At 41.3% G+C, this 14,492-nt stretch overlaps 1 protein-coding gene across 5 annotated transcripts in view; it reads right to left on the bottom strand.

Annotated features, from left to right (window-relative positions):
- The window catches only part of FNBP4 (formin binding protein 4), a 28,123-nt gene that overhangs the window by 6,569 nt on the left and 7,062 nt on the right, over positions 1 to 14,492 (bottom strand). For all 5 annotated transcript variants that reach the window (XM_043969979.1, XM_043969981.1, XM_043969976.1 and 2 more), the window contains 10 exons: positions 14,114 to 14,250; positions 13,685 to 13,871; positions 13,028 to 13,175; positions 12,801 to 12,921; positions 11,722 to 12,060; positions 9,980 to 10,190; positions 8,800 to 8,924; positions 6,790 to 6,894; positions 5,265 to 5,398; positions 4,094 to 4,284 (listed from right to left, as the gene is read on the bottom strand). In XM_043969979.1, the coding sequence (XP_043825914.1) occupies positions 4,094 to 4,284; positions 5,265 to 5,398; positions 6,790 to 6,894; positions 8,800 to 8,924; positions 9,980 to 10,190; positions 11,722 to 12,060; positions 12,801 to 12,921; positions 13,028 to 13,175; positions 13,685 to 13,871; positions 14,114 to 14,250 (1,698 nt within the window). The remainder of the gene's footprint in view (positions 1 to 4,093; positions 4,285 to 5,264; positions 5,399 to 6,789; positions 6,895 to 8,799; positions 8,925 to 9,979; positions 10,191 to 11,721; positions 12,061 to 12,800; positions 12,922 to 13,027; positions 13,176 to 13,684; positions 13,872 to 14,113; positions 14,251 to 14,492) is intronic.

The following is a 14,492-nucleotide window of genomic DNA, read 5'->3' as shown; positions in this document are numbered from 1 at the left end:
AGATTACTGAGTCAAACATTTGAGAAATGAGGGAAATGAGGTGAAGCCGAGGTCCAGCCTTCCACAACACATTTCCCTAGTTTAGCAAATGAAACAAGTCCCAGGGACCTAACAATCTCAGCCCAGCAAATCTCACCTCTCGGGGAGCAGATCCAGCTGCAGTCGCCTGTTAACAGGGTCACGGTCAAAAGCAGTGTTAAACATGAACTTACAAAAGAACTTAATGTAACTCAATAGAACATACAGGATGCATAAGCCTAGAAAACAGAGACTTCATTTGTAACTCCATAAACTCAAAGAGAACCATCGGCCAATGGTCAATTAACTTCTAGAGTTCTTGGTCCTTTGTTCTCCTGAGAGGACCAATGACATCCGAAAGGTAAGGTCTTGACTTGCAGTGAATGGATTTAAGTGAGGCAGGGCTGTGCTGTCACCAGCCTCACTATCTCCTCTGGAACATCTGGGTCCAGTAGCAAGACATATTTAGGACAACTGGAGATACTCCCAGATGCAGAGGAAGACCGTGGCCTTCTTAAGCTAAGGTCTTTTTGTCCGAGGCAACATCCTTTCAGTGATTAAGGCTAGGTAAGAAATGAGGCCAAAAAATGGCCTCTTTTACCTACTGAAAAAAATATCAATCCCTTCTAGAGTATTGCTATTTGGAAGGCAAAGATAGATATTAATGATACTATTTGAAAAGCTGCAAGTTCATAAAACTGTTTGGATATCCCACAGATCCTATGTAGCTTACCCAACTTTTGATCTTTTAGATGTTAAGAAACTTTGTGGATTAGATAAGAGCATCTGCTGTTTTCTAGGTTAGCAGACCACTATTAAAGTGTGGACCAAGGGCTCTCACCAACACATCACCATTTTGACTAAGCTAAAGCTTCACTATGGACTTACAGAGTGACCCACCCTGCAATGAACCTGTGGGCATGAGTCCAGCCATGTGGGAATCTAGAATGATGCACTTAGGCTTGCCTTAAGAGATCAGAACTAGGATAATCAATGGCAGCATTGATAGGCTTTTTAAGGGTTAACGACAATTCTATTCCTCTTACCAAAGTAACAACATACTACTGGCCCTACTGAAATACATGGCCAAGGTTGATGGCTTGATAACAGATGATGAATGACAAGTAAATTAGATGCTCAAATGATTGCAGGCTGGACCTGAGTGCATATGCTCAGAATAAATCAGTGTATCGAAAGCCCTGGTTGTGGTATGTATAGGACATTAAACCTAAGAAGAACTTGATTAGCTTTGTGTACATTACTTTGAAACAAATCAGATGCTAAATTAGAGCAGATACCAAGCATGTTACAGGTTATTATGTACTGGTAATTGACATAAGTAAATTAACTCAAAATCTAGTCTGGGCCTTAACAATGATAGTCTTTTTGAGCCTAAGACCTTTAAGGAATACCTTACATATTGGTTTGAACTGGGCTTATGTGTTAAAACTTGATTCAGCCCCCAGTTTGAGAGCACATGAACATCTAAGGCATATAGCTGTCATTTTTCTGGCTGCCCTGAAATAAATATGCCACTTTTTTAAGTGCTCAGGAAAGTCAGCCAGATTGAAGAGGCCCACGCTTGACTGACATAAAGAATAGCATTTCCATAGGTAATCTTATTGAACTAGAAGATGTGAAATCGCATCTTAAAGCTGAGAGCAATGTGAATGGAGAATCTTGAATCCGACAATTTTTCTTATGTGTATTTTCCCATACATGTGCCTTTTTTTTTTTTAAAGTGAGGCAACTGGGGTTAAGTGACTTGCCCAGGGTCACACAGCTAGTGTTAAGTGTCTGAGGCCGGATTTGAACTCAGGAACTCCTGACCCCAGGGCCGGTGCTCTATCCACTGCGCCACCTAGCTGCCCCCCATACATGTACTTTTAACATCCCTGCTACTGTATTCACAAATAACAACTAATCTGCTGGTACCATGGCTAGAGAAAAATGGCAGCAAGCAATAGTTAAATTAGGAATTATAATTTTATGCCTGAGGGATTAAAAACAGGTAATGTTCTGATGCTAAAATTGAATTATAGGTGACAAAACTTATGCAAAGTCAAGAGTTTCTGGGTATCCAGGAAACAAAGGAGCTAAACAAGAGATGTTAAACAGTATATTTAGAAATCTGCAAGTTCTTTTGCTTGAGAGACCACTTTTTCCCCATTAAGTGCTATTAAAGACACTACCTGCATGATTACACTCATTGGCCTTTTCTTCTTTCTTCAACAACCTGTCTTTAGCAGGCCTTTGAGTAACGTATGCTTTTTCCATAGCAGACATCTCATCTGTGCCAAGCATGAGAATAGTCTCTTTTAACTAACATGAGGCACCTGGCAAGAAGGGAGGCTTTATGCTCCCCACAACATGACTTGCTTTACCTCCTAGGAGGAGGCTAAGGAAGCTACTTTAAGAACAGTTCCACTGGGTGGAATGCCTTGGGATTTTCTTTCTGGATGACTAGAAAAAGGAGGAAATAAATCAATATGGGTATCAACTTTTAGTGTCTGTGGTGCCATTACTAGCAGGGTTAGTGATGCTAGAATTGCATTATGTGAGTAGAGAGAAAAAAGTGACAATAACTCATGACCTCACAGTTAGGCAGGGCTGAGATCTAAACATTATTCCATATGCCTCCTCAGACCTGAAATTAAGCCTCTTTACTCATTCACTATGTCCTAAAAAAAATCAGTACAATCAACCTGACATTTACATTTTACTACCCTGACTGTATAGTGAGGGGTCAAAAAAGAAAACTTCTTCACAAATATTTAAGAAGGAAGGTGCTTCAGTTCTACCAATCTAGATTAGAATGGGATTCTAGATTTACGTGGATAGTTCAGATGGAGAGAATGCTGATCTCAGGGCAGAGCTCTGCAAGGCAGTTTTCACACAAAGGAAATGTTTGTAGTTCTCAGAATAAATTCTGTAATTCACTCGCAAAATATGTGACTAACAGAGTTTCAAATAATTACTCTTCTTGGAGGTCCAAAAGAAAGCTGGAACACACATATTAAAAAAAAAATCACATGACTATAGTCTATTATGTAGGTGCTAGAGCCATAAGAAAACCTAAAGTTACTGCTTTCTCAGAGAAGGTAGAGGCTCCTGGGCACTAGGGCAAAAGCTTCTCAGCTGAGACTGAATTGTTTTCTACCCCTATGGTCAAATGCAACAACTGCTGTCACTCAAGGTTAGCAGAGCAAAACCAGTGAATGCCACAATCTTATCTTGATTCTGTCTTCATTTCTTCTTCTATAATTAAAAGAACAGCAGCAGCTAGAGACCTTCTCTTGCATACATATCAACTATTGCCTTTATGAGAGGAAACAATTCAGCTATTTTTGTGCGACTCTCCAAGCAAATACGCTGTGGCACTGTCATTTATTTATCCCTGAAGGTGAAATGATATTTTCTAGCCTGCAGAGAAAACATATACCTGAGGGGATCATGTGCAGACTTCAAGAACTACATACTGAAAAACCAACTGTACAATGTGAGTGACCATTTTTAGTAATGAGTCTCTCCTGTACCTGTGCCCCTAAACCCCTGGCTGTTGTATGGCATTTTTTCTGTTTGCCATGGTTCATAATGATCTCACTTCAACTCATACACAGTGCTAGTCTGGTCATGCCCAGTGTCTGTCACCTTCCTGTCCATCCAACAGGGAGAGGCATGAAAGATCCAATTACCATATTGGTAACACCTGGTTACCAGTCATCTGAATTCAATGCTCCCTTCTAACAAGTCACACAGCCTTATAGTTCATGGGAGACTCACAACTTGGTCTGACTGATTCAAGATAATTGTCAAATACAGTTATAAAGTTATTGATGCTCTGACAGCACAGTCGAACCACTCCAGGAGCAGGGCTACTTGATATTCAAGGGTTTAGCAACTGTTTTTCTCAGTGTTTTCTCTCTTTGGGTTTGAGCTACAATTTTTTAGTTAGTTAAAGCTATATCCTAAAAATAAATGTTTTCACAACCATCACTTCCTGTGTGTGTATTTGTGAGCGCTTGAGCCCAACCCACTCTTGCCTAATTATCAGATTGCAAACTGCCTTCTTTACCTGTGGAATTCTCAGTGGATTCCCCAGAGTTTGCATCAGCGCCAGTTTTCTCTTTCAAGATTTGTTTATGAAGAGTCTCTGTTCTATTTTCCTGGGCTTGCCCTTCTTCTTCTTCTTCTTCTTCACCATCTGGGAACTCCCACTGAGACTCGCCCGAGTGTTCGTTTACATAGAAATAACGTCTATGATCCCTAAATCACAAGAAAGAGAACACACGTTTTAAGACCTAACCTCCCGTAGTGACACTTCCACTTGGTCCTGTCCCAGGACAGCAGTCTGCTCTCACAGGGAAGAACCTCTTCTTAATGAACTGCTATTCACAAAGGCAACAAACAGCTTTGAGAATTGAGGAAGGAGAGCCAAGGATGATTCAAAGCTATTTGCACTGCCAGCAGCTCTGTGAATACAGCCCTGAGCCCTCCAACTCCAACAGATGACGGGCTTGCAAAGCATCTCAGTTTTTGCCAATGCTTAACAGGGTTTCAAGTTTCATTAACGAAGGGACTCAATCGCCTAGACCCTAATTCCCTTCCAAAGAAGAGAACAGCAGAGTTTGTGAAAGATGGCTCTTCCCCTCTTGGACCGTGGAATTCACATTTCATACTCTTGATATCAAACACAGTGAAAGCTAAAGAGAGGGAGAGGATCTGGGAGCTGAAAAATAAAAGAGCAAAGATTTCAAATAACGAAAAAAAAAAAAATCAAGAAAAGCCAAATATAAAAAGAAATATTTTCGTCTGACCTGCTGGCAGAAGATAGTAATCTTGTTCTTCCTTCACATCTTCCACCACGAAGCTTTCCTTAACTTCACCGAGGTTAATCAGGAGTAGTTGCTTCCAGAGGTCCTGTAAAGCGCACAGAGCTCTCGCATGCGCTTAACCCCCAAGCCCGCCCTACTCCGTGACATTACACTCTGGAGAGTAAAAACCAGCTTTGTCCAATCTTGGGAAAAAATCCGTTACATGGAACACTTTAAACATTTGCTTTTTGTTTCTCCAGTTTGTGGCTGGCCCAAACTCTCTAAGTGCCGGTGGCGTGCTGCCCGCCCAGCACCGCTAACCGCAGCTGCTCGCAGTCTCCAGGCAGGACGTCACGTCGTCAGGTGGTGATGATCACAAATCATGTCTGAGATGTCAAAGGTGAAAGGTGAAAAGGGGAGAAGAGTGCGTACCTGTCCCAGTGGCAGGACCAGCCTTTAGGAGTGGCGTTTATTTCATACTGTTTTAGTTGTTCTGCGGCATCCTGTAGTTTTCGTTTGAGGTAGTTTCCGTTGAGAGCGCCTTCTCGCCAGTCTGCAATCCGTGTCTAGCAACAAACACGTTCAGTTTATTATTCTAAGGAAGAACTTGGTTAGCCCTATGGAAATACATTCTAAAAGGCGAAGGCCCCCAAACTATGTGTTGGCTCCCCTCTCTGGCCAGGAGGGAGAGTCTCGGCCCCAAACCTGTGCTGCTCTAACATGGAATAATGACAATAACGTGTATCAACTGGCTCCCGTGAGGCTATGAGCGAGGTCTTGTAGTTCATGGGTAGGATCTGATGTTCATTGGTGGAAGGAACCATCCGGATGCACACATCACTCACTCACCTTCACCTTACATTCTGAGGATGGTTGGTTAAATGACCTGCTCAATAACACAGAGCTAACATGTCAAAGGCAGGACTTGAACCCAGGCCTTCCTGACTCCCCAGCCGGACTTGTCTGTGCCACATTGCTGCAGAGGTTAGCTCAATCACCCCATGACCTCCTTTACTCTAGGGGCGATTCATGCAACATGGGGTTCTAGTGGATCCTTAGGTAGTCTTATTTGGAATATCACCTGCCCATTATAATTTGTGCCAATGGGGAAGTGATCTAAGTTATCTAATTTCTTTTTCTACAAATAGGCCTGTTTATTGTTGGTTGGTTAAGCTTTCGAAGGCACTGGCCAGGGCCACAGGTTCCAATTCCTAGTGAACTTATTCCTTCAGTCGTGTCTGACAAGGAGAATGTCTTTATCACAAAGGAGGCAGGAGTGCATGGGGATTCCTCATCGGTCCATGAGCACTGGTGTGCGGTGCTGTCCGTCACACAGTCACAGAGTATTCACTACTTAGAGATCTGAATTGAGGCGATTTATTACACACGGTGCCAACAACAGGTCCTCACAATAATCCTGGGGTGGGTGGGATTATGATCTGCATTTTACAGATGAGGAAACTGAAGCTGAGAAAGGTGAGCTGACCTGCCCTGGATCCCAGAGCTAAACAGTGCTGGAGACAAGAGTTGAACTCAAGTTTTCCTAAGGCCAGCACGTACTCTATCCACTATGCCATCTGGCTAACATCATAATTATGTTTTTGCTTTAGTATTATTACTTCTGCTTCCTGAAATGGCAATTCAGAAATATACTGAGAGAAAAAACAACAACTACTCAAATAAAAAATTTAATACAATTTACCAAACAAATAATCACATAGAGAACTGATGGTATATACAAGACGGGCCAAAAGTCATGATATTTAAAAACTTTGTGAAAAATATTTTTTACTTTTAGCCATTTATAAGATTTGCTTTTTCACCCATAATATACATTCATTTTCTATGACGCTATGGTATTGTAAAATAAAAACAAAAAATATAAAGAAGTTATTAAATACTGAAACCCCTTCATGACTTTTGGCCCACCCTGTAGAGAACTAACAGTTGAACCTACCTCAGTCTGTAAGAGCAGCACATGAAAATTGGAGATGGATTGTCTGCTAATTCCTAGGAATTCCAGTTTACTGGTCAGAGTATTTGCCAGTTCTCCAATCTGAAACTGTTTCCCAAAGGGGACAAAAAGAAAAAGAACGCAAGAAGTCAACAGCGGCTCCCTTGAAATCTCTCTCCACTAACTTACAAAGACTTCCTAATATGCATCTGGAAGATTTTCTTCCTTAGGCAATCTCTTTGTCTCATAGTCTATAAATGCAGGGCTAGGTTTGGGGAGGACACTAAAAAAATTCTTTGAGAATGAGGATTATCAATATTTTTCATCTCCACACGTGAACCATGAAGTAGTCATGTAAAGAGAAGCATCTGTCAAAACCCACTAGACGCCAGGACATACCATCAGAATACATTTCTTTTTTTTTTAGCGAGGCAACTGGAGGTTAAGTGATTTGCCCAGGGTCACACAGCCGGTAAGTGTTAAGTGTCTGAGGCCGGACTTGAACTCAGGTCCTCTTGAATCCAGAGCCAGTGCTCTATCCACTGTGCCACCCAGCCGCCCCCAGAATACATTTCAAACACAACTTAAAATTATAACTTTTTGACCTAAAGACGGAGAACTATACATTTTAGGATATTTGTAACCCCAACCACTTGTTTCTAAATGACAGGCCTTTTCCATAGATACAAATGCGGGAGCCTAAAACATGAGCTAAATGCTCTCATTGTCCAGGCTCTACTTATAGTAATGTTGTTTCAATTCCAAATAAACAAGCTATCGAGCTATTGGCTGAGATGTTCTTCTGCTGCCGGGGCAACCACCACAACCACTTTGTAGAATGGTTGTTAGGTCAGGGCATGTTGCTGGTTATAGCTACAGAATCAGGCTGTTGTTTTTTTCCCTAGTCCAAACAAGGATTGCATTTGTGACTGTGCTCTTAGAATAATGCTCTAAATCAATTCATTTACCCCTTCACCCTTCAAGCAATTTTTCAAAATGTTCACTTAAAAGGAAACAGACCTATAGATTATTAGCTAGAAGAGTTCCTAGAATTCCTAAGTTCAACTCCTTCATTTTATAGATGAGGAAAGTGAAGCTCGGGGAAGGAAAATGACTTGCCCAAAGTCATACAGGTGGCAGGGCCAAGGTGTGACCCAAGCTCATTCTATTCCAAGGTAGGTAAATTACTGGTCTAAAAACAGGCAGCAACTCTCTAATGAAGTTTCTTTGAAAGAACATTTAAGTATACATTAAAAAAAAATCTATTTAGGCCAGAGGAGGCAAATAAAGTAGCCTGGCCAGATTAAAATGTAATTGGGAAATATTTAACAAAATAAGTAAAAAGCACAGTGCAGAGATAATGTTCATTTGTGGTTTTCTAAGTCATTGTGTGGCCCAGTAGGGCCTAATTCTATTTGAGTTTTAACATTGGTGATGTAAACCAAATGGTGGTTGAGGTACTATCAAACTACACTTTACACCATGTAGATGAATATATTCCTTTCTACCCAGGCCAGTTCAATTTGAGTCGCAAACAAGATTTTTGGTAGTTAAATTGTAATACGAAAATACATTAATAATATTACTAGAGGGGGGAAAAGCACAAATCTATGTGGCAAAGAACTTATTTTTATATAGGAAACATACCTAGCAATTTCTTTTTATTTTTTGCAGGGCAATGAGGGTTAAGTGACTTGCCCAGGGTCACACAGCTAATAAGTGTCAAGTGTCTGAGGCTAGACTTGAACTCGGGTACTCCTGAATCCAGGGCCAGTGCTTTATTCACTATGCCACCTAGCTGCCCCCTACCTAGCAATTTCTTAACCCTAACCCTCACTTGTGAAAAGAACCCACTAACTCATATTCTGTGTGAATGACCATTTATGCTTTCTAGATAGTAAGAATGGTTCATTCTGCTCCACTGCAGTCTTCTGACTGGCCAAAGCCCGACTAAAAACACCCCACACAAAGTTCTCTCGCTCGTTTGCAAAGCTAGTTAATTAGCACACATACTTTCAGATCCTGTTCTTCACCCAGCTTTGGCGCTGTCTGTGACTTTAGCTTTTCTGGAGAATCTTCTGCTTCTAGCTCTTTGTCTGAATTCTCATCTACTTTCTCTGAATTCTCAGTGCACGTCACTGGAAAAGAAAAACAGGTGAACTTTGCTGATCAAAATCCTGGCTCTCTTTAAGTAGTCCCTCCCTTCCCTTTTGTTAATGTCCATTCTTGGGCATGAAAAGACTGGGAAACCACAACCTCTCACTATTCCTTTATTCCTGAATAATTTTAAGCTCGTGATGGATGCTTTTTTCTTCCTAGTTGCTTGGTTTTCCATCTTTCTTAGAAGATTATAAGATGATAAGCTCTTCAAAGAGAATGACTATCTCCATGCTGTCTTCATATTCCTGGTGCCTGGTAGTTCTTTGGACACAGCAGGCACTTAATAAATGCAATTCTGTCTGGATTTTCACTAATACTTTCATGGATACTCCACTGGAAATTCTTTCCCAAACTGTCCCTTGTGAATGCCTTTCAAACTGCTCTGCTGATTCTATAAAACTCAGATGGCATGGACAAGAGTTGGGCCCAAAAGATGTGCTCTGGGCATTTTTAGCAAATCCTATAAACTTTGATGTCAGTGTCTATCAGCACTGGAATTCTCTGGTGGGGAATGGAAAATGGCACATGTCAACTCTAGGTCCACTCCACTCCTGACATACTGCCTCCAGTTCCTCTTACTTTAGATGTTTCAAGCTATTAACTTCAGTTCTACTTCTATCATTTTCATAGCTGTCAATACAGACACAACTTGAACAGGCATAGGAAACAATGAAATCCTCAAAGAAGAGGATTTTTGTAGACTTCTGAACAGAACACCAACAACATCGGGAAGTTTTACTGTGGACATTTTTCTTTAATAAATCTCCCTTTTTGCTTTCAAATATCCTACTACCACTAGCCTAAAGTTTTCATAACAAACTTTTATTGTTTGCTACTACATCCCCTCTGCTTCTGTGTTCTATATAAAAGGAGACAGATCTCTATTCAAAATGTCCCATTAATTAATTTATAATTCACTGATAAGCTATGAATATCAAGAGTGGAATAAACAAAATTGCACTTTACACCATTGCAAGAGGAAAGTAATAACCTAAAAGGTTCCTCCCCAAATGCTTCAAAATCCTTGAATTACCAATTTCTCCATTTTCGGGGGTCTCACGGCCAGTTTTACTAGAACTCCGGCTGGTAGATTCTGGACTGGTGGCTCGGACAAACATCTTCCATTTCCCTCTTTTAGACATAAGCCTACGAATTCCATCTTGAGATGCCGATTGACTGATATCAGAACGTGGACTAGACCCTGACACACTGCCATCTCCTTCCTCCAATGCCCGTAGTTCTGCCTAAAAAAAGAAATCCAATAATAAAGTTAAAGTTAAGTTAACTGTTCATTTTAAGAGTTGGAATAGAGGGGCAGCTAGGTGGCACAGTGGATAAAGCACCAACCCTGGATTCAGGAGGACTTGAGTTCAAATCTGACCTCAGACACTTGACATTTACTAGCCGTGTGACCCTGGACAAGTCACTTAACCCTCATTGACCCACAAAGAGTTGGAATAAGTGCCTAGAATATAGTACATGCTTTTTAAGTGCAGAAGAATACTCTCTATATAGCTCTACAACCTACCATTAATGTCCCAAGTATAATAGATGACCATTCTCCCCATATTCAAGGATAGTATCCAAAGGTCTCTGAATAGAAAAGTCCATGTCTTTGACAATTACCTGAGGCACTAGGATGGTAAATTAATTTCCCAGAACTACACAGATGGTAGAGGTTAGAAAAAGTGGGACCTGAACCCAGATTTTCTTGACCCTGGGGCCAGCTGTCTAACCATGCCTATCCACACATTCAGCCAACAGAGCAAAATTTATTAAGTGCCTACCGTGTGTCAGGCACAAGACAAGGCAAAAGACAGCCTCTGTTCTTAAGGAGCACACAGTCTAATGCAGGAGACAATGCACAAACAACTGTGTAAACAAACTACCGACAGAATAAATTAGAGATGATCCCTCTGGGGGCTGGGAAGCAAGGAGGCAGAGCATTCCAGACCTGGGGATAGGCAGAGAGAATGCCCAGAATGGCATGGGGCACTGTCTCTGTCTCCTGGGGGAAGGGCACTGGAAGTAGGGGAGAGAAAATATTTGGTCTAAGAATGGAAAGACTGGGAAAGTTTTAAAGGGCTCTGACCACTAAAGAGGATTTCATAGTTGATTCTGGAGGTGAACTGGGGGGGAAGTGTATGGGAAAGAGGGAGAAAGTCAGAGTGTGTGTGCATGTGCATGCACAGATGACATGGTCTGACCAGTATCTTAAGAGCAAAGTGACAGTTGAGTGAAGGATGAATTGAAGTGGGGAGACCCACTAGCAGGCTAATGGAATAGTACAGTCCTGAAAAGGTAAGGGCCTGCACCAGGGTGGTAGCAGAAGGTGAAGAGAGTATATGTGAATGATGCTATGAAGGTAAAATTGACAGGCCTTCACAATAGGCTGGTTATGGGGAATGAGAGAATAAGGCAGACGAGACCTTGGTTGTGAGCCTGGAGGACTGGGAAGATGGTGTTGCCCCTACAGTAATGGGGAAGTTCAGAAGAGGGGGGATTTGGGTGGCAGAGATAATGAGTTCTGTTTTGGACACGCTGACTCTAAGCCCCACACCACAAAGAAACACCACCAAAAGCAGTGACGATTTTAAACGGAGTATCAAAATTAAACAAATTTGGGCGTAGTAAGCCAAAGTCTCCAAGAGTTACTGTTGTCAGAAACTACAAAGAGGAAACCTAATTTCAATTACAGCTGAACTGTGGGCAACAGTGTCCTAACACAGCCATATTCTGTAAACAGGGCACACGGACCTATGAGCCCACACCTACCTTTCTTCTCTCCAATACAAGCTCCAGCTCGAGGGTGTCTTGTTCTTCCTCCTCCTCACTTTCCCCTGACTGCACAACACTACAAAGATCCTCCTGGGAGTTATCTTCTGGATTATCTCCCATGGCTTCTTGTGTTTTCCTTGTCCCTGACAATTCCTCTGCTGTCGCTGTCTCCTTGACCTCTGTTATGGGATCGACTTCTTGACAAATCACTTTTCTCCTCCATCTTTCTTCTTCCTCTTTTACACCTTCCGGCAATAAAGGCGCCAGCAAAGCAGCTGCCACCCCCTTCTTCTCCTCTTCACTATTGGAAAGGGCTTGGATACCTTCATTTACCTCCTGTAATGATATAGCGAATATTCTCAGTGACCCATTTTGCTTCTTGGGTTTACCACTTCTGCTTGGACAGTCAAGAAGCCCTGAAAAGGTTAGTTAGGGTAAATGGTGTCTGTCCTCTTTCAGCCACCTGAACAATGTTAATAAACATAAGCCTTTGTAGTCAGTGTCCCGACCAAAGAGGACTATAGTATCACTACTGGTAACACACAGTCTGGGAACACTGTGGTTTTCAGAAAGTCAAGATGTATTCCTTCTCAAGACTATCTTTATTCTGACTATAATAAGTAGAACTGGTAGAAGTATTAGGAGTCTGGAAAAAAAGATCAAAGCATCTTACTTCTATGTTCCAATAACTCAGTGAGTAACTTTAGATAAGCCGAGTCCAGTTCCATTTTTGTAAAATGAGAACCTCACAGGGATGCTGTAAAGTGATATGTTCCCTGCTTCTCCAGGAAACGAGAAATCAATTCAATAAAACTAATTGAATAGTAAAAAACTTCAATACAAAAGGTATATGAAAGTATTAACTTTTAGTATCCAGAGTAAGAGGAAAAGACTTTTTTTAATGATTTCAATAGAAATTTGGGAGAAGATTTGATCACAGAGGACCCTAACAAAAGATTCAGATAGGAGAATGAGTTAACAATCCAAAATTAGAGCCAATCTCATTTATAAAAAAAGCCTAACATTTTCAACCATTTGATCAATGTGAATAAATTACTCAAGCTTCTGGCACTGACCTTTTTAACTTCTCGCTTAACCAAGAGTGGCCCACTCTTATTAGTGGCAACAGAAAGAGCCTTTTCTTTGGAATACAGATCTGCTGGCACCAGGAAACCTGTCTCCGCACCTGTTAAAGAACTAAAAAGGAATACTCTTAGCAGGCAGCATGCAGGCAAGAAGAGAGGCTTGTGAATTATCATGAATTTCCAATTGGGGGGAAGACAGTTCCAAAGATCATTCTCACCTTTGCTGGTAATGCTGGACTCCTTGTACTTGGGTAGCCAGGTACTGTGGTAGTTCCCAAGTCACTTCATTTGTCTGTGTATTCCAATAGTAATAGCATCCTGTGTTCTCATCCCAAACTTCTTGCCAGTCACCCATCTCAATTCCCACTAAAAGAAAACAAGCAGATTTTAGGAAAGAGGAAGTGCCTTGCACGATTTTGTTATTAACCTTATGGCCAGTCAGCCCCCAAACCAGACTTCAAACAATAAACTGCCCACCTCTTTAGAATCTCCTGAAGAAATCAGCCCTACAACTCTAAGTATGGTTTAAAAAAAAAGTCACTAGTCCAAATGTGTCTTTATTATTACTCACCTAGCAGAGATACTTACTGGTCCTAATGAGACAGCACATAGGCATCTATTAGGGTAGATCTCAATGGTAAATAGCCATCATTACAAAACAAACACCTCAAGCACCTACCTTCCAAAAATACTTCCAAGTTCACAATCTTAAGGGTTGCTAGCAAATAATTACATCCTTTATCTTTGGTACTACCAACTAACAGAACTGAAAGTCATTTATAATTAGTGTGATCATGAAAATAATTAACAGTGAATATAATTTCCAATCCCTGTGCCCCCTTTGTAGGCTACAGGATTGTCAGAGCTGAGCTCACCTCCTGCCAAGGAACACTGAGTGTCATACTGCCACCCTGATGCTTGGGCCGGGTCTGCTCCATTCGTAGATGAAGAGGAAAGGGAGACTGTGCCAGACTCCTTGGGCTCTGGTCGAGGAGGAGTGGGAGGTGGTGCAGACGTGCTAGCAGCTGCTACAGGCTGGGGGGCTGTTATAGCATCAATTTCCTAAGGAAGTCATGACAAATTTATTACATTTAAAATCAATCAAGCTGGAGAAAATCTAGTCACTATTTTAAAAAAATTCAACTGTATGCAACCAACTCCCTAACCTCTTCCCCCAGAAATGCAGCTACTAATCTTAAAAATCTTAGGAAACTTTTTATAGATTTAGGTGCTTAATAAGTGCTTAATGGATTTTATTTGAGAATAAACTTTCAGTGGATACTGCCACTAAAACTATTACTAACCGCAAGGAAGTTGGCCAATGTGCTGTCGATGTCGGTGGGTTGGTTTCCATTTGCCTCCTTAGGCAAGGATGGTTTCTCAGCTATGTCACCCTCATCATCATCACTGTCTGCATAGGCACCAAGTAAGCACAAGCCTCCTGGTAACCAAACAAAAAGAAACCAAATTAGCGAGAATAAATGAGAACATTTTAGGAAAGGTGTCTGACGTAAGATTATCTGATAATTGCTATGCTCTAGTTAGTAAACTTTCAGTCCAAAAGCTGAGCTTCAGATTGGTCATCATAATGAATGAATATTTTCTTGAGAACAAGTTTTCCAAACAGTTACTGGGCCAAAGCAGTCAACATCTGTTTCATGCCCACTTGAAAATACAGATACC

The sequence above is a fragment of the Dromiciops gliroides genome, chromosome 6 (assembly GCF_019393635.1).
Source record: "Dromiciops gliroides isolate mDroGli1 chromosome 6, mDroGli1.pri, whole genome shotgun sequence".
Classification (NCBI taxonomy): Eukaryota; Metazoa; Chordata; class Mammalia; order Microbiotheria; family Microbiotheriidae; genus Dromiciops; species Dromiciops gliroides.
This window is presented reverse-complemented; position numbering and strand designations above follow the sequence as displayed.